Source organism: Rana temporaria, chromosome 7 (genome assembly GCF_905171775.1).
Source record: "Rana temporaria chromosome 7, aRanTem1.1, whole genome shotgun sequence".
In the NCBI taxonomy this organism is placed as follows: Eukaryota; Metazoa; Chordata; class Amphibia; order Anura; family Ranidae; genus Rana; species Rana temporaria.
In genome coordinates, this window is record NC_053495.1 from 112,717,223 (window position 1) to 112,740,703 (window position 23,481).

Consider the following 23,481-nt stretch of genomic DNA (forward strand, 5'->3'; position numbering starts at 1 on the left):
GGATGATGGAATACTAACCTACATGCTTCAGGGTGATTGTTCACTTTGGTAGGGGTACTTGTTGTAGTCTATTATTGCGGATGGGCCCCTTGGGAGGGAGTGAGGCCATGCGTTCCTTTGCTTGGCACTGGAGTTGGGAGTAGGCAAAAAGGTTCTACTTATATTGTATAGGGGGGACCAGTTATGCTCTGACCTCATTTCATTCCTGTTCATCCCATTCCGTTCGGCTGATGTAGACAATGTCCAATGCAAGCATTTCTGCCCCCCCCCTTCTTCCTCCCCCCCTTTAATTTTTTTTATCTTTTTGTTGTGTTCTGTTTTTGTACACCGGTCTCTGTGTTCTGACCGGTCACTGTTGGTCACGCTTGTGGCCTGTTATTGTATACGTGTCTTGAAAATTCAATAAAAATAATTTTACAAAAAAAGATTCAATCCATCAGGCCTCTCACCTTACGCTCCTATTGGTGCACATGCGTAGACTCCTATGGTTAAAGAATTGGTCAGCCGAGACTCCTTGTAAGAAACTCCTGGCTGGATTTCCGTTCCATGGGGAACGATTGTTTGGGAATGATTTTGGCAAGTATATCCAAAGAATTTCCAATGGAAAAAGTACTCGGTTACCAGTTAAAGAAGGACTAGGTGTCCTTCTTTCAAACGATCTTCCTCCCCAGTTTCGGGGACATCGACCTCTAAGCAGTTCTGACGGCCAACCTGGTCAGGGCCTGGAGGGAAGACGCAGGGTCACAAGAAACCCAGGGGACGAAAGCTGACTAAACCAGCCCCCAAGTCTACCTTATGAAGATACGCCCCCACTCGGTCGGGCTTCAATTATTCTCAGCGACTTGGCGGAAGGAGATTCAGGACAGTTGGGTCCTCTCCACGGTGTTGCTAGGGTACAAGTTGGAGTTACCAGATTTTCTTCCACCTCGTTTTCTGAAGTCAAGTGTTTCCCAAGGATCCAATAAAGAGAAGCTCTTTCTGGCCTTGAATCAACTATTTTTTAAAGAGGTGATCATAGAGGTTCCGGCAGAGGAACACGGCTTTTATTCAAACCTCCTCACAGTACCAAAGCCAAACGGGGACGTCGGGCCTATTCTGGACCACGAACTGATTATGGTGCTGCTCCATCTCTAATCGCAAGAGCTTCTGATGATCGGGAAATATAGGAATGTGCAGATATGCGTCTTTGATGTCGATTGACACCAGCAGCTCTCCTCCTTGCAGGGTGGAGGCCACCGACCGAATTGACTCCATGCGAAAGGAGTGAATATTCAGGAATCGATTTAGACCTTTGAGGTCCAGGATAGGCCTGGACCTCAAAGGTCTAAATCGGCTGGCCACTGCACCTCGAGTGTTCACAAAAGTTCTGGCCACACTTTTGACCAGACTACGAGCTCAGGGGGTGTCAATGGCGTACTTGGATGATTTACTGTTGGTAGATCAGCCAGTGGTCAGCCTAAACCAGGCTGTACGCAGTACGGTCAAGTATCTAGAATCTTTAGGTTGGTTTCTCAACCAGTAAAAAGGTTGGAATGTATGGGTCTGGTCTAGATACAGACCGGAATAAAAAATTTTTTTTGCCCCAAGCAAAGGTCTCTTCCCTAAGAGAACTAATCCAGGTGGTCAGAACGGAAAAAGATCCCTCTGTTCGCCTATGCATGCGGCTATTGGGCAAGAGGCCTCATTCAAAGCCGCTCCTTATGCCCAATTTAATTTGAGGTTGTTGCAAAGTGCCACCCTCTTTGGGTGGAACAAAAGGATTCAAGCCTTGGATTTTCCAATGTCTCTGACCCCGGAAGTACGTCGGAGCCTATGTTGGTGGTTGGTACCCCAAAAATCTGCTAAAAGGTAAATTCTTCATTCCAGTCACCTGGAAAGTGGTGACAACAGACACCAGTCTTCTGGGTTGGGGAGCAGTCATAGGGAGACTGTCTATCCAGGTAAAATGGTCTGTTTTCGAGAAGACATTACCCATCAACATCCTAGAAATTCGGGTGGCTCGCTTGGCCCTGGGGGCCTGGACGTCTGAACTACAGGGATGTCCTATCAGGATTCAATCAGACAACGCCACAGCAGTGGCTTATATCAATCACCAAGGGGGCACCAAAGGTCACGCTGCCCAGAGGGGAGTGAACCAGATCCTGGTCTGGGCGTAAAAGCACGTTCCTTGCATATCTGCAATCTTCATTCTGGGAATAGAGAATTGACAGGCGGACTTCTTAAGTTGGCAACAGCTGTTCCCAGGGGAATGGTTTCTTCATCCTGACATCTTTCTAGCCATATGCCAAAGGTGGGGGATTCCCGACATGGATCTCTTGACATCCAGGTTCAACAAGAAGGTGAACAACTTTGTGGGACCCTCTCGCTTACGGAACGGATGCGCTGATAACTCCTTGGGATCGGTTTTCTCTGATCTATGCTTTTTCCCCCCATGCAACTATTACCACGACTACTTTGCAGAATCGGGGTGGAGAAAAAGACGGTGATTCGTGTAGCCCCAGCATGGCCCAGAAGGTCCTGGTACGCAGAAATTATAAGGATGTCCATGGGGGATCCATCGACCTTTCCACTTCGTCCAGACCTACTCTCTCAAGGCCCGATAATCAATTTTTCCTTACAAACTCTAAATTTAATGGTTTGGCTATTTAAATCCCACATTCTAAAGAATGGGGGACTCTCTAGTTCGGTAGTATCTACCCTAATTAGTGCAATAAAACCGGCTTCTAGGATTATTTATTATAGAGTCTGGAAGGCATACGTGTCTTGGTGTGAAGCTAAAGGTTGGTCCTCGTAAGTATGTCATAGGCAGAATCCTGGACTTTCTACAACTGAGTGTAGACATGAAGCTGGCCTTGAGTACTATCAAGGGTCAGATTTCGGCCTTGTGGATATTGTTCCAAAGGCCACTAGCTACGCGCTTTTTGTACAAGGGGTTACACGGATCAATCCATGGGTTAAATCCCCTTTGTGTCCATGGGACTTGAATTTGGTCCTATTGGCTTTGCAGAAGCAGCCCTTTGAGCCTTTACTCCATGTTCCCTTAGTCCTTTTGACTAGAAAATTGGCCTTTCTAATAGCCATATCCTTGGCTAGAAGGGTATTGGAAATAGCTGCTCTTTCCTGTAAAGAGCCATATTTAATTATTCATAAGGATAGAGAGGTTTTATGACCTCATCCGACCTTTCTTCATAAGGTGGCATCAAGTTTTTATTTGAACCAAGATGTGGTTCTTCCTTTATTTTTTCCAGAACCTAGTTCTGCGGAAGAGAAGTCATTACATTCCTTGGATGTAGTGAGAGCAGTTAAGATTTATCTTAAGGCTACTGCTCAGATTTAAAAAAAAAAACTGAGGTTTTGTTTGTTCTGCCAGAAGGACCCAGGAAGGGTCAGGCAGCATCAAAATCTACTATTTCAAAGTGGATTTGCCAGGTTATTTATTGTTCAAGCTTATGGTTTAGGGAAAGACCCCTCCGTTTTAAGGTTTAAACGCACTCTACAAAAGCAGTTGGTGCTTCTTGGGCAGTGCATCACCAAGCCTCCATGGCTCAGATCTGTAAAGCTGCAACCTGGTCTTCAGTCCACACATTCACTACATTTTATCAGTTGTATGTAGGAAGAAATTGGGATATCACTTTTGGGCACAGTGTGCTGCTGGCTGCAGTATAGGTCCTCACGTCTGATGGCGCCCTGCTTTACGTTGATGTGTCTCCCCTCATTGGGCTTTGCTTTGGAACATCCGACATAGTTATTACTATGCCGCTCTGTGTCCCGTGATGTACGAAAAAGAAAATAGAATTTTTATAACAGCTTACGTGTTATAAAATCACGGGACACAGAGCTCCCGCCCCTCTTTTTGGGGTTATTTATTGCTTTGCTACAAAACTGAGGTACTCCCGGTATGGGAGGCGTTATGTAGGGTAGGGGGACTTCCTGTCTTGGGTGTGCCAGTGTCCATCACCTGAAGGTAGGCATATAACCCACATAGTTATTTCTATGCCGCTCTGTGTCCCGTAAAGTACTCCAAGAAAAGGATTTTACAGGTAGGCTGTTATAAAAATCCTATTTATTACTTTTTTTTTTTTTTTAATCCTTTTTGTAAGAATATAATGTAAGTGGGAGGTGAAGATAATACAGTGGAAAAATACAATCCAGTGGAAGCACACAAAGTTGTATAGCAAAATGCTGTAAGCTTGTGGTCCTTTTTCTAGGACTTCCTTTCACAAGGGTATTAAACCCAAAACCAAACATTTACTATATTGCAGCTCACCAATTCTTAGATGTGTTGGCTGCATTCGTTTTCTTTTGGAGGTTTTATTCTATCTTCATCTGGTGATCCAGTCTGTTTTTCAAAAGAACAAGATGTTCTGCAGATAATGCAGTTTACAGAGATCAGACAAATCTATTCGTACATCAAACACTCAACCCTTCCCCCCCCCCCCCCCCAAGACTGATCGTGCTGCTATCCAAAGGTGCCCTCTGTGCTCCTTCATCCAGATTGGGGGCACTCTAATACAGGAGGTGGTGAAAACAGAGGGAAAAGGCCTAAATTAAAGAAAATGGATGCAGGCACTACATCTAATAGTAATCTAACATTTTTGGGTTTAAAATCACTTTAATTCCTGCTATAAGCTTCAAAGACCATAGACTTCTGAGATGTCGTAAGCCAGTGAAATGTAGTTGTTGTTTTAACGTGGTCTCCTCTTTCTTGCATTCAGGTTTTTTTTTTTTTCCTAAAAGTGCCAGATTGGTCACTATGGTTTGACCATATCTGCTTCTGTTTTAATTCTCTGTTTTTGGAAGTGTGTTTGCTGCGAGGCCAGCTCTAGCCATAACATAATTTTTGGGCATAGTGGAGAAGAACCTGTTCTGGAAATTTCATAGATGGACAACTTCTATTCTCATATTGATTTCTGGCTCCAAATTAATAACTGCTGCAGTAGGGAGCAGATGCATAACTGTTCTGTTTTATTCTGCGCAATTTAATTTTTTTTTTTTTTTTTTTTTTTTTTTTTTATACACATGATTACGTAGGTATCACATTCATATTACAATTGTACTTTTTATGGTAACAAGGGGCGTAACATAGGCAGGCTAAATTCTAATCAGGACCCGAAAGAATGCAAACATGTAACCAAAACATTAGGGGCGTAACATAGGCAGGCTAAATTCTAATCAGGACCCGAAAGAATGCAAACATGTAATCAAAACATTATTCGTGCTGTGTGCACAATGAGTGCTGTGTGCAATACATAGGCAGAGCAGACAAAATAGAATACAGTTTTATACAGAATCTACAAACTTCCTTTTACACTACTTGATGAATATAAGAGCAAGAATCAAGGGGAAATTTCCCCAAAAATGGCACAGCAATAGAAGCATTTTAATGGGATGGGGTTAGAACTTGTACTTTGTCCCGATTGAGAAGATTCCTCTAGCTGCTTGTCGCAGTGATCTCTGCCAGGCCAGGAAAATCTACCAAAGAAAACACGGATAGTATTTTTAAAACATTAACGTTTTTTTCTTCTTCAAAGCAGACCTCTCCTACATAGAACATCCTGTGAAATTTATTTTTAGGTATTTGAATTTTGTGTGCATTATTAAAGCTGAACTCTATTTACATGTACAAGGCTCACATATTTGCAGGTTGGTAATTATTAAATCTGAACTCCAGGTATCATCTTGATTACAAACTTAATTTGGTCCAGCTTTGGAACAATGCAGTGGGGAAGTCATTCGGCACAGGATCCAGATGATTGCTGCTCTTGTTGTAGTGCTGACTACTACAGTGATTGTCAGCTTCCCCAAGAGTCCCTTGCATATAAAATATGCATATTTGTATTGCCCCAAGTATGCAATACAAATCATACCTGCAGTTTAGCATTAAATGGGATAAATGTTTGTGTGGTGTGTTTTGTTTTGTTTTTTACACAAGCAGGGTATGCACCTGAATTCTACTTTGAATTGGCATTTTAAAGTCTACTGCATGGTCTGTGCAGCAGAACCCAGAATGGGGGAGGGAGAAGCAACATAAGGATCCAATCAGTGGTGCTGCAGTGCAAGGAGAATACTGACAGCAGGAGAGAACAGAGTGACAGATGAGCATCATCAGTGTGCATCTTCTTTTTCGTTGTCCAGTCACAGGGGAGTGGACCTGTAAGTGGAGGTGAAGCTGCAGCAGAGAAAGATTAAGCCTCCCCCCCCCCCCCCTTTTGCTAAACCGGCCAATGCCATGGGGCAAATCTGCGTAAAACTCAGGACTGCATGAACCAAAATACAATATTTTTGACAGTTAAAGCAACTCTCATATACAGTTAGTGGAAAAGGGCAAAAAGAAACTGCGCTAGGATAACTAGAAATAATGATGGCCTGAAGCTCTACAGAGGTAAGCAGCAACTAACCTGAAAACATAACAGTGTAAAGAAGTGAGAAAAATATATATAGTTGCGCTACTATCAAAGGAAACCTTTGCGAAGAAGGTGACTATAAATGTGAAAGTTGCATGGATGAACATGAATCATGAATTAAATTAAATGCCTGTTTACATATACAATACACAAACGTAAAATTAACAAATCATGAAATAGGCTATAGTGTAGACCTATATGCAAAAACCAAATGAGGATCAAAGATTGTTGTGAACAAAACATGAACTATGAGCCCTGCATTGGGCTAAAACCTAAAAACACGGCAAGTTAACCACTTAACCCCCGAGCCATATTGCTGGTCAAAGACCAGAGTACTTTTTGCGATTCGGCACTGCGTCGTTTTAACTGACAATTGCGCGGTCGTGCGACGTGGCTCCCAAACAAAATTGACCTCCTTTTTTCCCCACAAATAGAGCTTTCTTTTGGTGGTATTTGATCACCTCTGCGGTTTTTAGTTTTTGCGCTATAAACAAAAATAGAGCGACAAATTTGAAAAAAATGAATATTTTTTTACTTTTTGCTGTAATAAATATCCCCCCGGGCACGCGCATGGGAGTCGGGGGCGCGCGTGCCCCTAGTTGCCTGCGAGAGAGCCGACGTAGAGCATTCTACGGCGGCAGGTCGGCAAGTAGTTAAAAAGGAAAAAAAAAGTCCATATGATTACAATATAAGGAAGCACCCAGTGATGATCAAATTGACAGCTGCTCTTTCTTCTCAAAATCCGCAACTTTAAGTGAATTCCACCACCCTAGTGTAGGTAAAACTGCTTACCAGAGCCAAAGGTCCCTTGTGATATAGGACCAGGACCAGCATAAGTGTTAGACCCAGCAGACACGACTGAACACTGCATCTATAGCGATGATACGATGTGATGATGCGACAAGCTCCTCATTCGACAAACTCCAAAACCAGCATGAGTGTTAAACCCAGCAGACACGACCGAGCACAGCATCCATAGCGATGATACGATGTGATGATACGACAAACTCCTCAGCATAAACGTCAATTGGTATGGTATCATACAAAGAAAGCAGATGCCTCGATAGTGTAAAACCAATGACTTTTATTAAAATATAAAACAAACCGTAAAAAACTCACATTTCGTAAGTGTAAAAACAGCCTTAAACCTGTAGTGCCGGCCGGACGCAAACAGGAAAACCCGTCCATATGGGAAACCGAGCAGATGAGGGTGATGACGTCAGCAAGCCGCTCGTTCCGCCCAAAACGAGCGGCTTGCTGGACATCATCACTTGGTGCTTCCTTATATTGTAATCCATATGGACTTTTTTTTTCCTTTTTAACTCACCGTGTTTTTAGGTTTTAGCCCAATGCAGGGCTCATAGTTCATGTTTTGTTCACAACGATCTATGATCCTCATTTGGTTTTTGCATATAGGTCTACACTATGGCCTATTTCATGATTTTTTAATTTTACGTTTGTGTATTGTTTATGTAAACAGGCATTTTATTTAATTCATGATTCATGTTCATCCATGTAACTTTCACATTTATGGTCACCTTCTTCGCAAAGGTTTCCTTTGATATTAGCGCAACTATATATATTTTTCTCATATACAGTTAGTATTTAGCTGTTTGCATGTTGGTCAGCGTTAATGATTTTTGCTGAAGCAGAAAACAATGATTATCAGTTAAATACTGTAATTGTCTGGAATAAAACCAGACTGGTTTCCCTCTAGCAACCCTTCCACAGTGCAGGCTTCATAATGAAGGAAGAAATCTGTTTAGTTGTTATAAGCAATTCAAACCACTGTTAAAGTGGATGTAAACCCTCACATGTACCCAGTAAAGTGAACAGCCTCAGAAGATGCACAGAGATGAAACGCATCTCCCTACATCATTTTTAAATGTAACTCTGCTGTCTTCAGCTTCTTTAGAATTCACACATGTGTTAGAATTTATTTTTTCTCATTTAGATGTAGGTGTGTAGTCGGGGCTTACACTGTGTGGCAGCTGATTGGAGGAAAGGCACCCCCCCCCCACATAGGCAGAAGAACAAAGATACTTTGCTGTGACAAGACAAGCTCTCTGCTAATCTATTTATAGCACCCACTTGCGTCTCAGAACTTGTCAGAAGTTATTCTGCTGATTACAGAAAATGAAACCGCAGAAAGACAAGGGACTCAAAGCTCTGGAGAGTAAAGTAAACACCAAAGATAGATGTGCCCAGCTCAAATTTCAAGAAATCGGGTTTACATCCACTTTAATTTAGACTAAAAATATGGGTTCCTTGTTGGTAAGTTTGGTCTGAGTTTTGTTTCTTGTGTATCCCTATGAACCAAATTTAACTGTTATATTTTTGTCTACAGGATGGCATAGAAGATTTTTCTGAAAAAGAGGTAACTGAAATGAAAGATGAGGCTATGTACCAGGAGTGTAAAGAGAATGTGGATACTCTGAAAAAAGAGGTAAAGATATTCTCATGCATGGAGCTAAAACACATCTAACCTCAATCAAAGTCTCCATAACATCAATAAAGTGATTGTAAAGTTTTTTTTTTTTCTCTAAGAATAACAAACTTATTATACTTACCTTCTCTGTGTAGAGGTTTTGCGCAGCCCAGATCCTCCTCTTCTCTGTCCCTCTTTGACTCTCCTGGCCCCTACTACCTGTTGAGTGTCCCCACAGCAAGCAGCTTGCTTTGGGGGCACCCAAGCCGAATCACAGCTCCGTGTGTCCATTTAGACACGGACCCCCGTTTTGGCCCTGCCCCCTCTTGCTCCTGATTGGCTGATTAACTTTGACGGCAGTGGGAGCGAATGGCGCCGCTGCTGTGTCTCAGCCAATCTGGAGGAGGGTCCCGGATGGCTGAGGCACTCGTAAACATAGCTGGAGAGAGATGGGGCTCAGGTAAGTATTAGGGTGTGCTGGGATGGCTGCTGCACACAGAAGTTTTTTTTTTAACTTAAAAAGGTTGTAAACCCCCGAGAAGGGGGAAAAAACAAACAAACATGTAAGACAAAGGCATGTTGAGCTAGTATGCATCGCATACTAGCTCATTATGGAATACTTACCTTAGAACAAAGCCCTCCAGCAGCGCTCACACATTGCTGATACGGCTGACATCTTCCCCAGTGTTCCTTCCGGGTATGCGGGCTCTGGTGCTGTGAGTGGCCAAAGCCGCGATGACGTCACTCCCGCACATGCGTGGGGAAGTCACCAGCACAGGCTCTGAAGAAACGGCATGGGCGGCTGTTCCTTCAGAGCGCATGCGCTGATGATGTAATCGGTGGCGTATACAGTAAATATATATATATTTACAGTACCTACAGGTAAGCCTTATTTTAGGCTTGTCTATAGGTACAAACGCTACCGGGAGGTTTACTTCCGCTTCATTGCATAGAATGCATTTACAACCACTTTAAGGTGTATGTAAACCCAAAATCTATTACATTTGAAATGATGCCTCACTGTATACAGTTTTCTTAAAGCATAACTTTACCCATAACAACTTGATAAAAACAAAAATAATGGTCCTTACTAAGGAACATGCATTCCTCATTAATAATTGTGCTAAATTGCATTGCTCCTGTTTCTTCTTGCCAGAAGCTGCCATTTTGCTGCAGCCCAGAGCCCTTAGGCAGCAGTAAAAATAGAGAGCAACTGAGCATGTGCAGAGCAGGGTGAGATAGTGTATTACTGGATTTTAAACAGTATAGGCACTTATTTGTAATGTTTTACACAGATGGCAAGACTGTTTTGTAAAGTGAAGCAATACCTTTTTTCACTTCTAGGGTTTAGTGGGGGGGGGGGGTCAGTGGCTGTAGTGAGGGTGTCAGAGGCACACTGGAACAGGGCGTGCTACGCTCTCGGAGCTTCAGCTCATTCTACTGCGGCTGAAAAATGTCTACAGTACTTGTGAGGCACTTTGCATACACTCGTGGGTATTTCCATTCTTGCGAGGGTACTTAAAGTGAGTGTACTTAAAGCGGGGTATGCCTGTAGGCTGTTTAGTGGATTGTATGGTAACCACTTTAGCGCATCCGTGTTGCACTTGAATAAACGCCTCAGATCTGTCATAACTACAAAGCCACCACAGACAGCTTGGTGGGTATGACAGATCTGAGTATTTTGCACTATTCATTCAATACTGGGGGTGCCAGGTAAGGCCAGTCCTGGTCTGTTTGCCCTTTGTAATTTGTTTGAACCTGTAACAGCCCCTTGGTGATAATAAACCAGATGTACTGGAAGGTTATGGGGGACTCAGGACAGAGTAGGATTTTTCACTAAGGAATCAGCACAAGGAACACCTCTCACTGTCTATTATATCTCTTGTACTGATATTTCTGTGAGTAATTTTGCTTGTTTTGTCTAGGGGTGAACACAGCCTATAGTCACCCAATCCTTCAAACTTTGGGAAAATGGTGCTTCCCCAGAGTCCACAGGACTAATGGATGGTTACAGACGCCTTCACATCCAGAGCCGGTCTATAGGCGTGATGACATCAGGAACAGTCCACCGCACAAAACCGCTGGACCAAAGCCCCACTGCATGATGAAAAAAAAAATACCCAGAGTTTATGCTTGAAGCTTGTAGCTCTAAAACTCTCAACAAGCCTAATACCATTAATTTCAATGGCCCCTGTTCACAAATGAGCGTTTTGTCAGCTGAAGCAAAACGCCTGTCACTCAGAAGTACATGAGCTTCTTTTTGGCAAATTACAAGCATTTTTGGCCCCATAGACTTAAATAGAACGCCTGACTTGAGCATTTTGTCACTCGTTTTCTGCCCAAACAGCAGCTCTCCACCCTCAATTTCCTCTCCTTCTCCCCCTAGTGGTTTCTATTTGATAAACAAAAACACGTGAAACTGTAAATCACATGTAATATTCTTGTAAAAAGATGCCTGAAAAACATCAGTAATTGGCTATGCTCAGGTGTGATTAGAGCCTTAAGATAACACATATGGTTCTATTGTCATTGGAGCTCCTGCCTGGTGTCATTTCTTCATCTATTCTACTTCACTAACATTACACATGCCTAATGTTTTTTTAATAATGTAGACTAGATATTAAAGCTCATACAAATGCCCTTTCCAGACTGATTCTCTTTAGGAAATGTCAGTTGAAGCTGAAGTTCCACTCCAAAATGGAAGCTCCATATATTTGCCTCCTCCCCCTCAACTGTGCCACATTTGGCACCTTTTGGAGGGAAAGGGGGAGGCGCAGGTACCTGTTCTTGACACTACCCACTTCCTGGAGACCCCGCCGCAGGAAGTTCGGCCCCCTCCTCCTTTCCCCTCTACTGGGCCATTCAGAAAGTGCAGAGTGCTTGGTGCATGCACTGTAGGGAACCAGGCGAAAAGGCTTCACTTCCGGTATCCCTTACAAGGAAAGGCGTCGGCAGCACCGGCGAGCCGATGGACAGATTAGATTGGGGTGCAGACATTGTGAGCTCCCTGGATAGGCAAGTGTCCTAATATTAAAAGTCAGCAGCCACAGTATTTGTAGCTAAAGACTTTTTATTTTTATTTTATTTTTTTGCAGGGGGGCTGGAGCTCCACTTTAACTTCTTTTTATAGGCTTTTCTTACTAGGACTCTGTTATTAAAAGGATCACTTAGTGTTCCAGTCAGTGAAGTTCATTTCTGAATTTTTTTTTTATTTTAGATTGAGGAGTGGCAAAAGAAAGGGGAAATTCCTCAGAATACCTGTAACCCTGTGTTCCGACGTTTTTTAAACAGGATTATAAATGAGGCACGACCTCTTGGACTAGTAAGTATTTTGCATGCATATAATCTTTTTAAACTCAATCTTCATTAGCGATTTAATTTACTAGTTTACAGCTGCTTAACACAATTGTCAGCAATGGTGTATATCTCTTTTTATTAAGTAACAACAATGACCTATGTTGCCTAAGTCTTATGCCTAATACACACGATAAGAATATCGGGCTAACGATTTTCTATTTTTTTTGTTTTTGTTTTTTGGCAAATTTCTTGTACAATTTTTCTTTAGATTTAACAAAATTATATAATATAAGGTCAAACCAAAACACTGTCAATCTGTTTGCACTACATAGTTAAAGGTAAATATAATGAAAACTGAACAAGAAAATTGTATAATGTATGGCCAGCTTAAAAGGGTTGTAAAGGCAGAAGGTTTTTTATTCTATGCATTAAATAAAAAGCCTTCTATGTGCAGCAGCCCCCCTAATACTTACCTGAGCTCCCTCCCTATCCAGCGATGTCCACAAGTCCCTCGGCCGTCCAGGACTCTCCCTCCTGATTGCCTGAGACATAGCAGCGACGCCATTGGCTCCCGCTGCTGTCAATTAAAGTCGGCCAATCAGGAGAGAGAAACTACCAAACTGCAGCTTCATGTCTGAATGGACACATGGAGCTGCAGCTCGGCTCAGGTGCCCCCATAGCAAGCTGCTTGCCATGGGGGCACTCGACAGGAGGGAGGGGCCAGGAGCAGTGGAGAGGGACCCGAGAAGAGGAGGATCCAGTCTGCTCTGCGCAAATCCACTGCACAGAGGAGGTAAGTATAACATGTTTATTATTTATTTCTCATATCGAGAACCAATAGGTTACTAAAGTTGCGGAAATTCTCGTAACACAGAATACCACTTCGGAAGTGAAGTATTGTATTTTTTCGTTTCCGAGCATGCATCGTCTTGGTCACACTTTTTTTTTTTTGTACAAATATTATACTAATTACTTAAAAATCATTAGTTCTGTTAGCGTACGAGAAACATTTTCATGCTTGTCCCTTTGAATATTTTCAAATGACCTGTTGCGATCAGCTCCCAAAAACTGTGTACTAACAAATGGATTATTGGAGGATCTGAATGCTTTTTTTCCCCCATCCGATATTAATGAATATTTAATTAGCAAAGAAGATAAGCTGCACTCTTTCTGTACTCTTCACATAGGGGCGAGTTTATAAGAATTACAGTATAGTCATTTCAGGCCATTTAGTCAGCTTTATAGCTGATCTGTGGTGCATAAAATTCATTGCAAAATACAGCAGTCACCAGATGTACACTTATTGTATTTCATAGCCCACCATAATATTAACATCCTGCGGGAAAAAAAAAACATCTTCTATGGGGCCATTTTCCAGAAGCTGAGCAGACATGGCTGGCACAAGATTTTTTTAAAGGATGTGGTGGGTTGCAGCTGCAGATTTTAAATGGGTATACATCTGAGAATAGCAGGTTACTTTTGGACAATTCACTGTGAAAGGCCATTTATACCTTAAATGTTTTCTTGAATTTTCATGTTCTGCATATACAATATTTAGTATTCAATTTAAGTGTCAATAAAGCACAGCATTGTGAGTGCGTGAGATTCTTGCTTCTTTTATATGGCAGATAATGAATCTTGTAGAGTAAGTTCATTTGCATCCTTTCATTAAACCATCATTCGTTATTTGTAATTAAAGCCCAAGTTTAGTTACATCTTTTAAAAGAAAAAAGCGCAAAGGAAAGTAGATATATTCAATGAGAAGTGTTCCTTGTACTTGTGGCTTCTTGTCTATTTAAAATTTGCAATCCTCTGCCACCCTGCATACCCCCTGCAGCAGTAATCTTCCAGTTCTGGAAGAGTTGATACAACTGTTGAGCCTGGCATAAGCCCTCTTCAAGAGTTCTGCTTATGCCCATCCTTTTCACCCCCTACTCTGTTCATAGAAGCTGTAATATAGCTTCCATCAGTGAAATGGAGTACAGGTGAATGAATAAAAGGTCTCCCTTTTCCATCCATAGAGCTCTTTTCATTGATCGAATCTATTGTACAGCTTCTATGCATGAAGGAGGGGAGTGGAAAGTGTGAGCACAGTCGTAACTCTTGGCGACAAGCCCAGTGACTGTATTAACTCCCACAACACCGGAAGATTACCACTGCTTGGTGTATGGAGGGGGACAGAGGACTGAAGATATCAATAAGACAAGAAGCCACCAGCACAAGGGACATTTCTCAGTGAATATATGGACCATTATTTATGCTGATTTAAAAAAAAATGTACGCTTTAATATTTGGTCTACTTAACACTGATATACATATGAAACCTGGTATATGTATAAGACCTGTAAAATTTACTTACACAGCCAGATGAATCCCAGCCTGAGGTCCATTACGATGCACAGCTGGTACTTACAAAGCAGATGGTTGCAGAATTCCTGAGATTTCTCGAAGATACTAATTGGAATGCTGGTCCTCTTGATGAAGCTTTGGGTGAGACCTTGGTCAGATTCAGACATCACAATGAAGAAGAATGGAGCTGGAAGTTTGAGGACTACCTAGGAATTGATCCTTTCAGTGCATTCATGGTAAGGTGTTTACTAATCTGCTGTGTAATGTGTGATAGTATAACTGTTTAACCACTTCCCGCCCGCCGTATGCAGAATGACGGATGGGAAGTGGTTCTGTTATCCTGACTGGGCGTCATATGGCGTCTAGCAGGATAATATGCCGGCTCGCGCCCGTGGGGGTGCGCACCGCGGCAATCGTGGCTTGTCAGTCTGACACGCCGCATTTCCGATCGTGATGAGAAGCCTCTGTCGGAGGCTTCTTACCACGTGATCAGCTGCGACCAATCACAGCTGATCATGGCGTGAACCAGGAAGTGCTGGTAAAGGGCATTCCTCGGTTCGCACTGACAAAGAGAGCCGATCGGTGGCTCTCCCTGTCAGAGAAAGCGGTCTTTGCTGATAATCAGCACATTGATTATCAGCACAGCCCCCATCAAATGTACTAATAAGCTGCCAATCAGTGCCCAGTCAATGCCCAATCATAACCCCCTGCCAGTGCCCAATAAAGTGCCAATCAGTGGCAATTGGTGTCCAGCAGCAACACCTGTCAGTAACTAATCAGCACCTCATCTTCAGTGCTGTCCATCGGTGCCGCCTGTCAGTGCTGTATATCAGTGCTGCCTAATGGTGCCCATCAATTCTACATATCAGTGCCAACTCATCAGTGCCCATCAGTGAAGGGGCAAACAAAATGTTATGACAGAAACTAAGAAAAAAAAATGTCTATCATACACCACGGGACACAGAGCCTTTAATCATTGCATAGTGGGTTGTATAGTTCACCAGAGGTGATTGGACACTGGCACATTCAATGAAAACAAGGTCCCCTCTATATAACCCCTCCCACAAGGAAAGTACCTCAGTTTTTTCGCCAGTGTCTAAGGTGTTGGTCGCGACTAAGGATGTGCTAAAAAGAAGCTCTACTAGATATCCCTCCGGGGCTCAAAAAGCTTTGCAATCGGATCCATCCAAAAACTCTTATTTCTCTTATCGTCCATGGACGGACACAGCCTTCTCAAGTCTTGACAAGTGGGTTATGTTCCTGTTCACAGGAGAGGACTAGGCAGAAAATATCTAATCCAATCTCAAAAGAACAGAAGGTGTGTGTGTGTGTGTGTGTGTGTGTATATATATATATATATATATATATATATATATATATATATATATATATATATATATATATATATATATATATATATATATATATATTTTTTTTTTCTTACACAGTATCTCACAAAAGTGAGTACACCCCTCAGAGCCGGTTCACACTTAGGCGGCACGACTTCGGGGGCAACTCCGCAAGGCGTCCTGAAGACAACTTCAGAGGCGACCTGCAAAATGACCTCTGTAAAGAAGTTAATGCAGGTCGCCCTGAGCCGCCCCCGAAGTCTTGCAAGAACCTTTTTCTAAGTCGGAGCGACTTGCGTCGCTTCTATTAGAATGGTTCTATTGCATAGAATGGGACGCGACTCATCAGGCGGCTGAGCTGCCTGACGAGTCGCCCCAGTGTGAACCGGCTCTCACATTGTTGTAAATATTTTATTATATCTTTTCATGTGACAACACTGAAGAAATTACACTTTGCTACAATGTAAAGTAGTGAGTGTACAGCTTGTATAACAGTGTAAATTTGCTGTCCCCTCAAAATAACGCAACACCCAAACAATAATGTCTAAACCGCTGGCAACAAAAGTGAGTACACCCCTGAATAAAAATGTCCAAATTGGGCCCAATTAGCCATTTTGTGATTTATTGGTGTTACAAGGTCTCAGGTGTGAATGGGGAGCAGGTGTGTTAAATTTGGTGTTATCACTCTCACTCTCTCATACTGGTCACTGGAAGTTCAACATGGCACCTCATGGCAAAGAACTCTCTGAAAATCTGAAAATAAATTATTATTGCTCATAAAGATGGCCTAGGCTATAAGACGATTGCCAAGACCCTGAAACTGAGCTGCAGCACGTTGGCAAGACCATACAGTGGTTTACCAGGACAGGTTCCACTCAGAACACACCTCGCCATGGTCAACCACAGGAGTTGAGTGCACGTGCTCCGCATCATATCCAGAGGTTGTCTTTGGGAAATAGATGTATGATTGCTGCCATCATTGCTGCAGAGGTTGAAGGGGTGGGGGGTCAGCCTCTGTGCTCAGACCATACTGCATCAAATTTGGTCTGCATGGCTGTCATACCAGAAAGAAGCCTCTGCTGAAGACAATCAGACTAAGGACATGTCCTGTGGTCTCATGAGACAAAGATAAAATGATTTGGTTTAGATGATGTCAAGCGTGTGTGGCGGCAACCAGGGGAGGAGTACAAAGACAAGACTGTCTTGCCTGCAGTCAAGCATTGTGGTGGGAGTGTCATGGTCTGGGGCTGCATGAGTGCTGCTGGCACTGGGGAACTACAGTTAATTGGGGGAACCATGAATGCCAATGTGTACTGTGACTTACTGAAGCAGAGCTTGATCCCCCTCTGCTGCATCCTAGGTTTTGTCCATTTCAATTGTTGAGGGATAAAATTTACTGGGGTTATGCCAGGTAGACAGGCAAAAGACAATGTCACAAAAACTCTCAACTTAATTCATACAGCTTCCTGGCGAAACATTGAGGGCCTTCTCTTGTCTGCAGAGAAGGCCTTCAGTGGGGTGGCCTGGGACTTCATGCTGGAAACTTGTACACATGTGGGCCTGTACTCACACATGCTAGCTTTGATTTCTGCCCTCAACAAGAACCCTTCTGCTAAATTGAAGGTTAATGGGTCCTTGTCTGAAAGTGAAATTACATCTAATGGCACCAGGCAGGGTTGGCCACTCTCACCTGTTCTGTTCATCCTCTCACTGGAGCTATTCATCAGGAGGGTGAATGCCAAAGCAGACATCGAGGGCTTTAGGGTTTTGGACAGAGAGTTTAAAATGGCAGCTTATGCAGACGACCTGCTATTTTTCCTGACAAACCCACACACTACAATCCCCAATGTTTTACAGGGGATTATGGCTAGGTTTCCAATCTTAAAATATACTATTCTAAATCCAAAGCCCTAAACATTACCTTGTAAAAGATGTGAACCGCGCTAACCCAAATAATAATAATGAAATGCAGCTAAATACAGAGATCCAGCGCACACATCACAGGTGTGATGAATCAAACCCACAATCTAATGTGAAGCATGAAAATGGTGATAATAAAATGAGTAAATGGTGCTGCAATTAAATGATAGTACAAATAAAGAACTAAATATAATGTGAAAGAAAAATGTGTATAATGCGCAACCTAAAGTCACATGACTATGCGACTATTGATAATTGGTGTAATATAATTAAACTGTGAACCACAGTGTTTACTATAAGTGAAATAGTTAACCACAAACACCTGACATGTGAAACAATCCTGAAGGATCACATAAATCAATACAAATAAAAATAAAAATCAAAAAAGGAAAAAAAAGTCCAAATAAATGTGACAAAAAAAGTGCAAAAAAGCTAGGAGATAAAGTCCGTGATGGATGCACTGCTCTGTCAGCTGGATTGCAGATATTTCATTACAAATCTTCAAGAAACTTGACACTTTTCCTATATATGTATAAGGTGGCCGCTTACCGCAACTCAGATGAAAATGGGCTAATCACAAAGCAAATGGATCCTCTGGCTCCAACCTCTCCACAAAGTTTTCACCCTTAAGGATTGATCACCGGGATCCTGCAGCCCTGGATGTCCACTCACCTCTCAATAGAGGGATTTCTCAGTAAGCAATAAATGTAATGTTGCAAAAAAAGCTTCATGGTGTAGTAGAAAAGAACTTGCTCTTTTATTGCTGAGCAGGTAACTTGGCATAAAAAGTTACAAAAACAAATTCAAGGAAACAAACAAGCGAACACACTCTGTCAGTGCCTTGGCTCACACCTGACTGTCAGGTGTATGTAATGTCTAAGTTCTCAGCTCCACCCGACGCAGCGCTTCTCCGTAAGAGGCATATACTGGGAAAGGAGGCTCCTTTCACACCTTTTAATGAACAATCCAGACTTCCTTCCAGGCTTGGAGAATAGTTTTTTTTAGAATCCTCCAATCTGGACAAACCGCTTCTGGCTGGAATCTCCTTTCATTTCGGAAAGGTCAAAGAGCTTTCCGCTTTGAAAAAGTATAACAACCTTGCACATTTACCCCTATGGACTTTCAGGTTCAAAGTTATATCACCAGCAGACTTCGGAAAAACAACTTTATTAGGCCTTTAAAGCAGGAGTTCACCCATAAATGGTTTTTTACCCTTAGATGGATGCTCATTTAGTCTAGGGGAATGGGCTAGTTGTTTTAAAATCCGAGCAGTACTTACCGTTGTAGAGGGCGATCTTCTCCGCCACTTCCGGGTATGGGTCTTGGGGACTGGGCGTTCCTTCTTGATTGACAGTCTTCCGACAGGCTTCAGAAAGGCTTCCGACGGTCGCATCCATCGCGTCACGAGTAGCCGAAAGAAGCCGAACGTCGGTGTGGCTCTATACTGCGCCTGCGCATCGACGTTCGGCTACTTTCGGAAAATCGTGACGCGATGGATGCGACCGTCGGAAGCCTTTCGGAAGCCTGACGGAAGACTGTCAATCAAGACGGAACGCCCAGTCCCGCAGCCCATACCCGGAAGTGGCGGAGAAGATCGCTCTCTAAAAAGGTAAGTACAGCTTTGATTTTAAAACAACTAGCCGATTCCCCTAGACTAAATGAGCATCCATCTAAGGGTAAAAATAGCAATTTACCGGTGAACCTCCGCTTTAACTGAGCTGGAATCGGTTAGCTTAGTGGGTGAACAGGTTGATCGAGGGACTTCTGTCTCCTACACCCGGATTCAGAAACCTGACCTAAATTTGGAAAGGTAGAGAATGAGCTGGTCACCTGCTCTGCAAATGGACATAACAGAGAAGCAATGGAAGAAAGCCTGCATACTGTCTCATAAATGCTCTTTGTGTACCAAAACCCATGGAACGGCATACGAATTATTAACTCACGGTACATTACTCAGTCGAAGCTTCATAAGTGTACCTGCAATGCTCTGATGCCTGCTGGCACTGCCAGAGTGGTGACGGTACACTGTTGCACATTTGGCGGCAGTGCCCTTTGATCACCCCCTTCTGAAATAGAGTCCGGGAGATAATCATCCAAATAACATCTGGTCCTTGACACTGCTCTGTGCTTGCTTCATATCTCGAGCTTCCAACTCAAAGTATAAGAACTCTAACAAAACATCTTTTGAATGCAGCCAGATCTCTTCTACCTGTGTTTTGGAAATACTCCAGGCCCCCATCAATACAGGATTGGTTACATAAAGTCTAAGACATATGTGACATGGAAGAGACATTAGCCCAGTCTTGTGATGGGGTTGAAGGATTCCACAAAACCTGATCCCCTTGGTTCATTTTCAAGTTCTCTTTTAAGAGTTTGTTTAAAATAAAAATATCCCAGACCTGAAACACTTGGTCTGAATGACCTGCGGCCTACTCATTTTGTGATGTAAAATTCCAAATGTTCGGTAACTCTGTAATTTCTCATTAACTTGATGGTTTTTAGAGCTTAAACGGTACATAGCTAGAATAAGAATCTCACTGCATATATACACTTTACTTTTTTCCTTGCCTTCGCTTCTGCTTCTTCTTGCATTCACCTATACTTATGCTCTCTAGTATATTCTTCTTCTTCTTTTTTTTTTTTTTTTTTTTTTTTTTTTCAGAAAGTAGTTTTATTTGGTTTTTCATAGCATCACATACACTTTGTACAAGAAAATGTTTAAGAAAACAGGAGACAATATACAGACCAGAATTTTACACATACCTGCACCAGGTCAATAGTATATAAAAGTGTCACAGTATATGAACGTCAAAAAATATATGAAAGAAGGCATATCCAGTTATTTAAAATGGGAAATAAACGTGTGTGTTTTTTTTTTTAGGGATCATTAACCAATAGCCCTTCTGTACCAAAGAAAATAGGAAAGGAAAAATTAGAAAAATAAAATCTAAACCGAACAGAAACATATACAACATAGGAAATATAACAGTAATCTATATCCGGTCCCAGAGCCCTGGGAGCGTGTAACACCCAATCAATTCGCCCGGCCCACCACAGTCTGCTTTCTCACTGTAGGAGCTATACAACTACCAATTTGATCAGTTTGATCAGATCCTCCACCAGTTTAACTTGACCCTTAGCCTTGTAGTAATCTGTCTTTGATCAACTGATGGGGTGCCAACCCTGGGATATCTAACCAAGCCTGCCACATTGTGTGGAATTTACGGGGTGCATTTCTGTGCTGATATGTCAGTTTCTCTTAACAGTTTGTTCACCTGGTCAACTGATTGTTGCCTAGTGGGAACCCTGGGAGTAATCCAGAGTTGAGCTATCAGTCGTCTTGCCACATAAAGTAACCGGATGATCGCTGTGTGAGTGGACGGGGTTAGAAGCTCCTCATCCAGGGCACCCAGCAGACACACTACAGGAGTCCTCGGTATGACAAACACTCAGGCAAACACCTGAGAAATCATGTCGAGTATCCCAGTCCAGTAACGAAAGAGCTTGGGACATTTCTAGAACATATGCATGAGGTCTCCATGATCCCTCATGCATTTTGGACAGAGAGGGGTATCTCGAATTCCCCAGTTGTGAAGTCTGGCTAAAGTTCTGTAGGCCCTGTGCAGCAGGTAGAGATGTGACAGTCTGGGAGAGGCTGATACTGAAACCATGGGAGCGGAGGCTAGGCAAAGATTCCATGTCTCCCCATCCATTGGTCCCACATCCTCCTCCCATTTACGCCTACATGGCAGGCCGGCCGGGTCCTGTAGTGCATTGAGGATAATATTGTAGTCTCTAGAAATCATGCCTTTTTTGTCACTTTCCATCAGAATTCCCTGTATTATGGGGTGATCAGTCAGCCTAAGTGGTGTCAGCCTGGATTGTACCTGCAGTGCATGACACAGTTGTAGGTACTTAAAGAAGTTAGTGCGTGGTATACCAAATTCTGCTTGGATTTCCAAAAAGGACTTGAGGACATGACCATTGTACAATTGTGACATGCATTTGAGCCCTGCAGCTTCCCAGTTTCTAAATCCACTAAGTTTATGCAACTCCCTATAATGTATATTACGCCAGATAGGAGTAAGTGTCAGGAAACCTCTAACACCCAGTAGCCGTTTAATGTTGTTCCACCGTGTTTTTAGTAGAATAATGGATGGGGTTTCTCCATCTAAATGTGTATAGCCATGTTTTTAAGGCAACCCATATCGTCAGGGGCATGTCTCCCTTCTCTCCCCTGGCCATGGGCGCAGCTGGTTCCCAAGGGGGCGCCCGGGCCGAAGGGAGCAGATGCTGGGTATATAATGCTGCGCGATAGGGTCGAATACATAAATGTTTTCCTAGCTCCCAAAGATATTCATACTATAGATTAGATTATGTTTCGGAAAGGTACTGTTTGTTATAATGAGAACCAGCCCACCCAATGTTGGGGGTCTGGTTCATGTTTCTTTTGATGTCTGTCTAAAATTCTTTAATAAAACTTTTATTGAACCTAAATGTGTATAGCCAGCCTCCAATCCAAACAATGCCATGGCATCGTGCATTGGAGTGGCCAGGAGTCTGCGTATAGCAGGGATATGCAATTAGTGGACCTCCAGCTGTTGCAAAACTACAAGTCCCATCATGCTTTTGCCTCTGGGTGTCATGCTTGTGGCTGTCAGAGTCCTTCTATGCCTCATGGGAATTGTAGTTCTGCAACAGCTGGAGGTCCGCTAATTGCATATCCCTGGCGTATAGGGTCTGAGGTGTCCACCAACCCCCAACCGCCCAGCTGTTGTAGCTGGGAGGCAAGGAAGTAGGCCCTGGCATGGGAGACTGCCAATCCTCCCTCATCATTGTTATATTGTAAAGTGGAAAGTCTAATCCTAGCTGTTTTTTTTTTTTTTTGCGCCAAATCAATTCCCTAAATTGGGAGTCTTTTCTATCGAACCAGTGACGGGGAATCCAAACCGGGGAATTATGGCATATATATATATATATATATATATATATATATATATATATATATATATATATATATATATATATATATAATCAGTACAGACCAAAAGTTTGGACACACCTTCTCATTCAAAGAGTTTTCTTTATTTTCATGACTATGAAAATTGTAGATTCACACTGAAGGCATCAAAACTATAAATTAACACATGTGGAATTATACATAACAAAAAAAGTGTGAAACAACTGAAAATATATTTCATATTCTAGGTTCTTCAAAGTAGCCACCTTTTGCTTTGATTACTGCTTGGCACACTCTTGGCATTCTCTTGATGAGCTTCAAGAGGGAGTTACCTGGCGCAGCACCCCATCACTCTCCTTCTTGGTGAAATAGCCCTTACACAGCCTGGAGGTGTGTTTGGGGTCATTGTCCTGTTGAAAAATAAATGATGGTCCAACTAAACGCAAACCGGATGGAATAGCATGCCACTGCAAGATGCTGTGGTAGCCATGCTGGTTCTATATGCCTTCAATTTTGATTAAATCCCCAAAAGTGTCACCAGCAAAGCATCCCCACACCATCACACCTCCTCCTCTATGCTTCACGGTGGGAACCAGGCATGTAGAGTCCACCCGTTCACCTTTTCTGCGTCGCACAAAGACACAGGGGTTGGAACCAAAGATCTCAAGTTTGGACTCATCAGACCAAAGCACAGATTTCCACTGGTCTAATGTCTATTCCTTGTGTTCTTTAGCCCAAACAAGTCTCTTCTGCTTGTTGCCTTTCTTTAGCAGT

The 23,481-nt window shown here is 42.7% G+C and overlaps 1 protein-coding gene across 2 annotated transcripts in view; it reads left to right on the forward strand.

The window, feature by feature from the left end:
* CLCC1 (chloride channel CLIC like 1) overlaps positions 1 to 23,481 on the forward strand; it is a 118,080-nt gene that overhangs the window by 30,409 nt on the left and 64,190 nt on the right. Inside the window, exons 4-6 of one of the 2 annotated variants that reach the window (XM_040359833.1) lie at positions 8,752 to 8,850; positions 12,050 to 12,154; positions 14,493 to 14,714. In XM_040359833.1, the coding sequence (XP_040215767.1) occupies positions 8,752 to 8,850; positions 12,050 to 12,154; positions 14,493 to 14,714 (426 nt within the window). The remainder of the gene's footprint in view (positions 1 to 8,751; positions 8,851 to 12,049; positions 12,155 to 14,492; positions 14,715 to 23,481) is intronic. The other variant, XM_040359834.1, reaches the window with a different exon arrangement.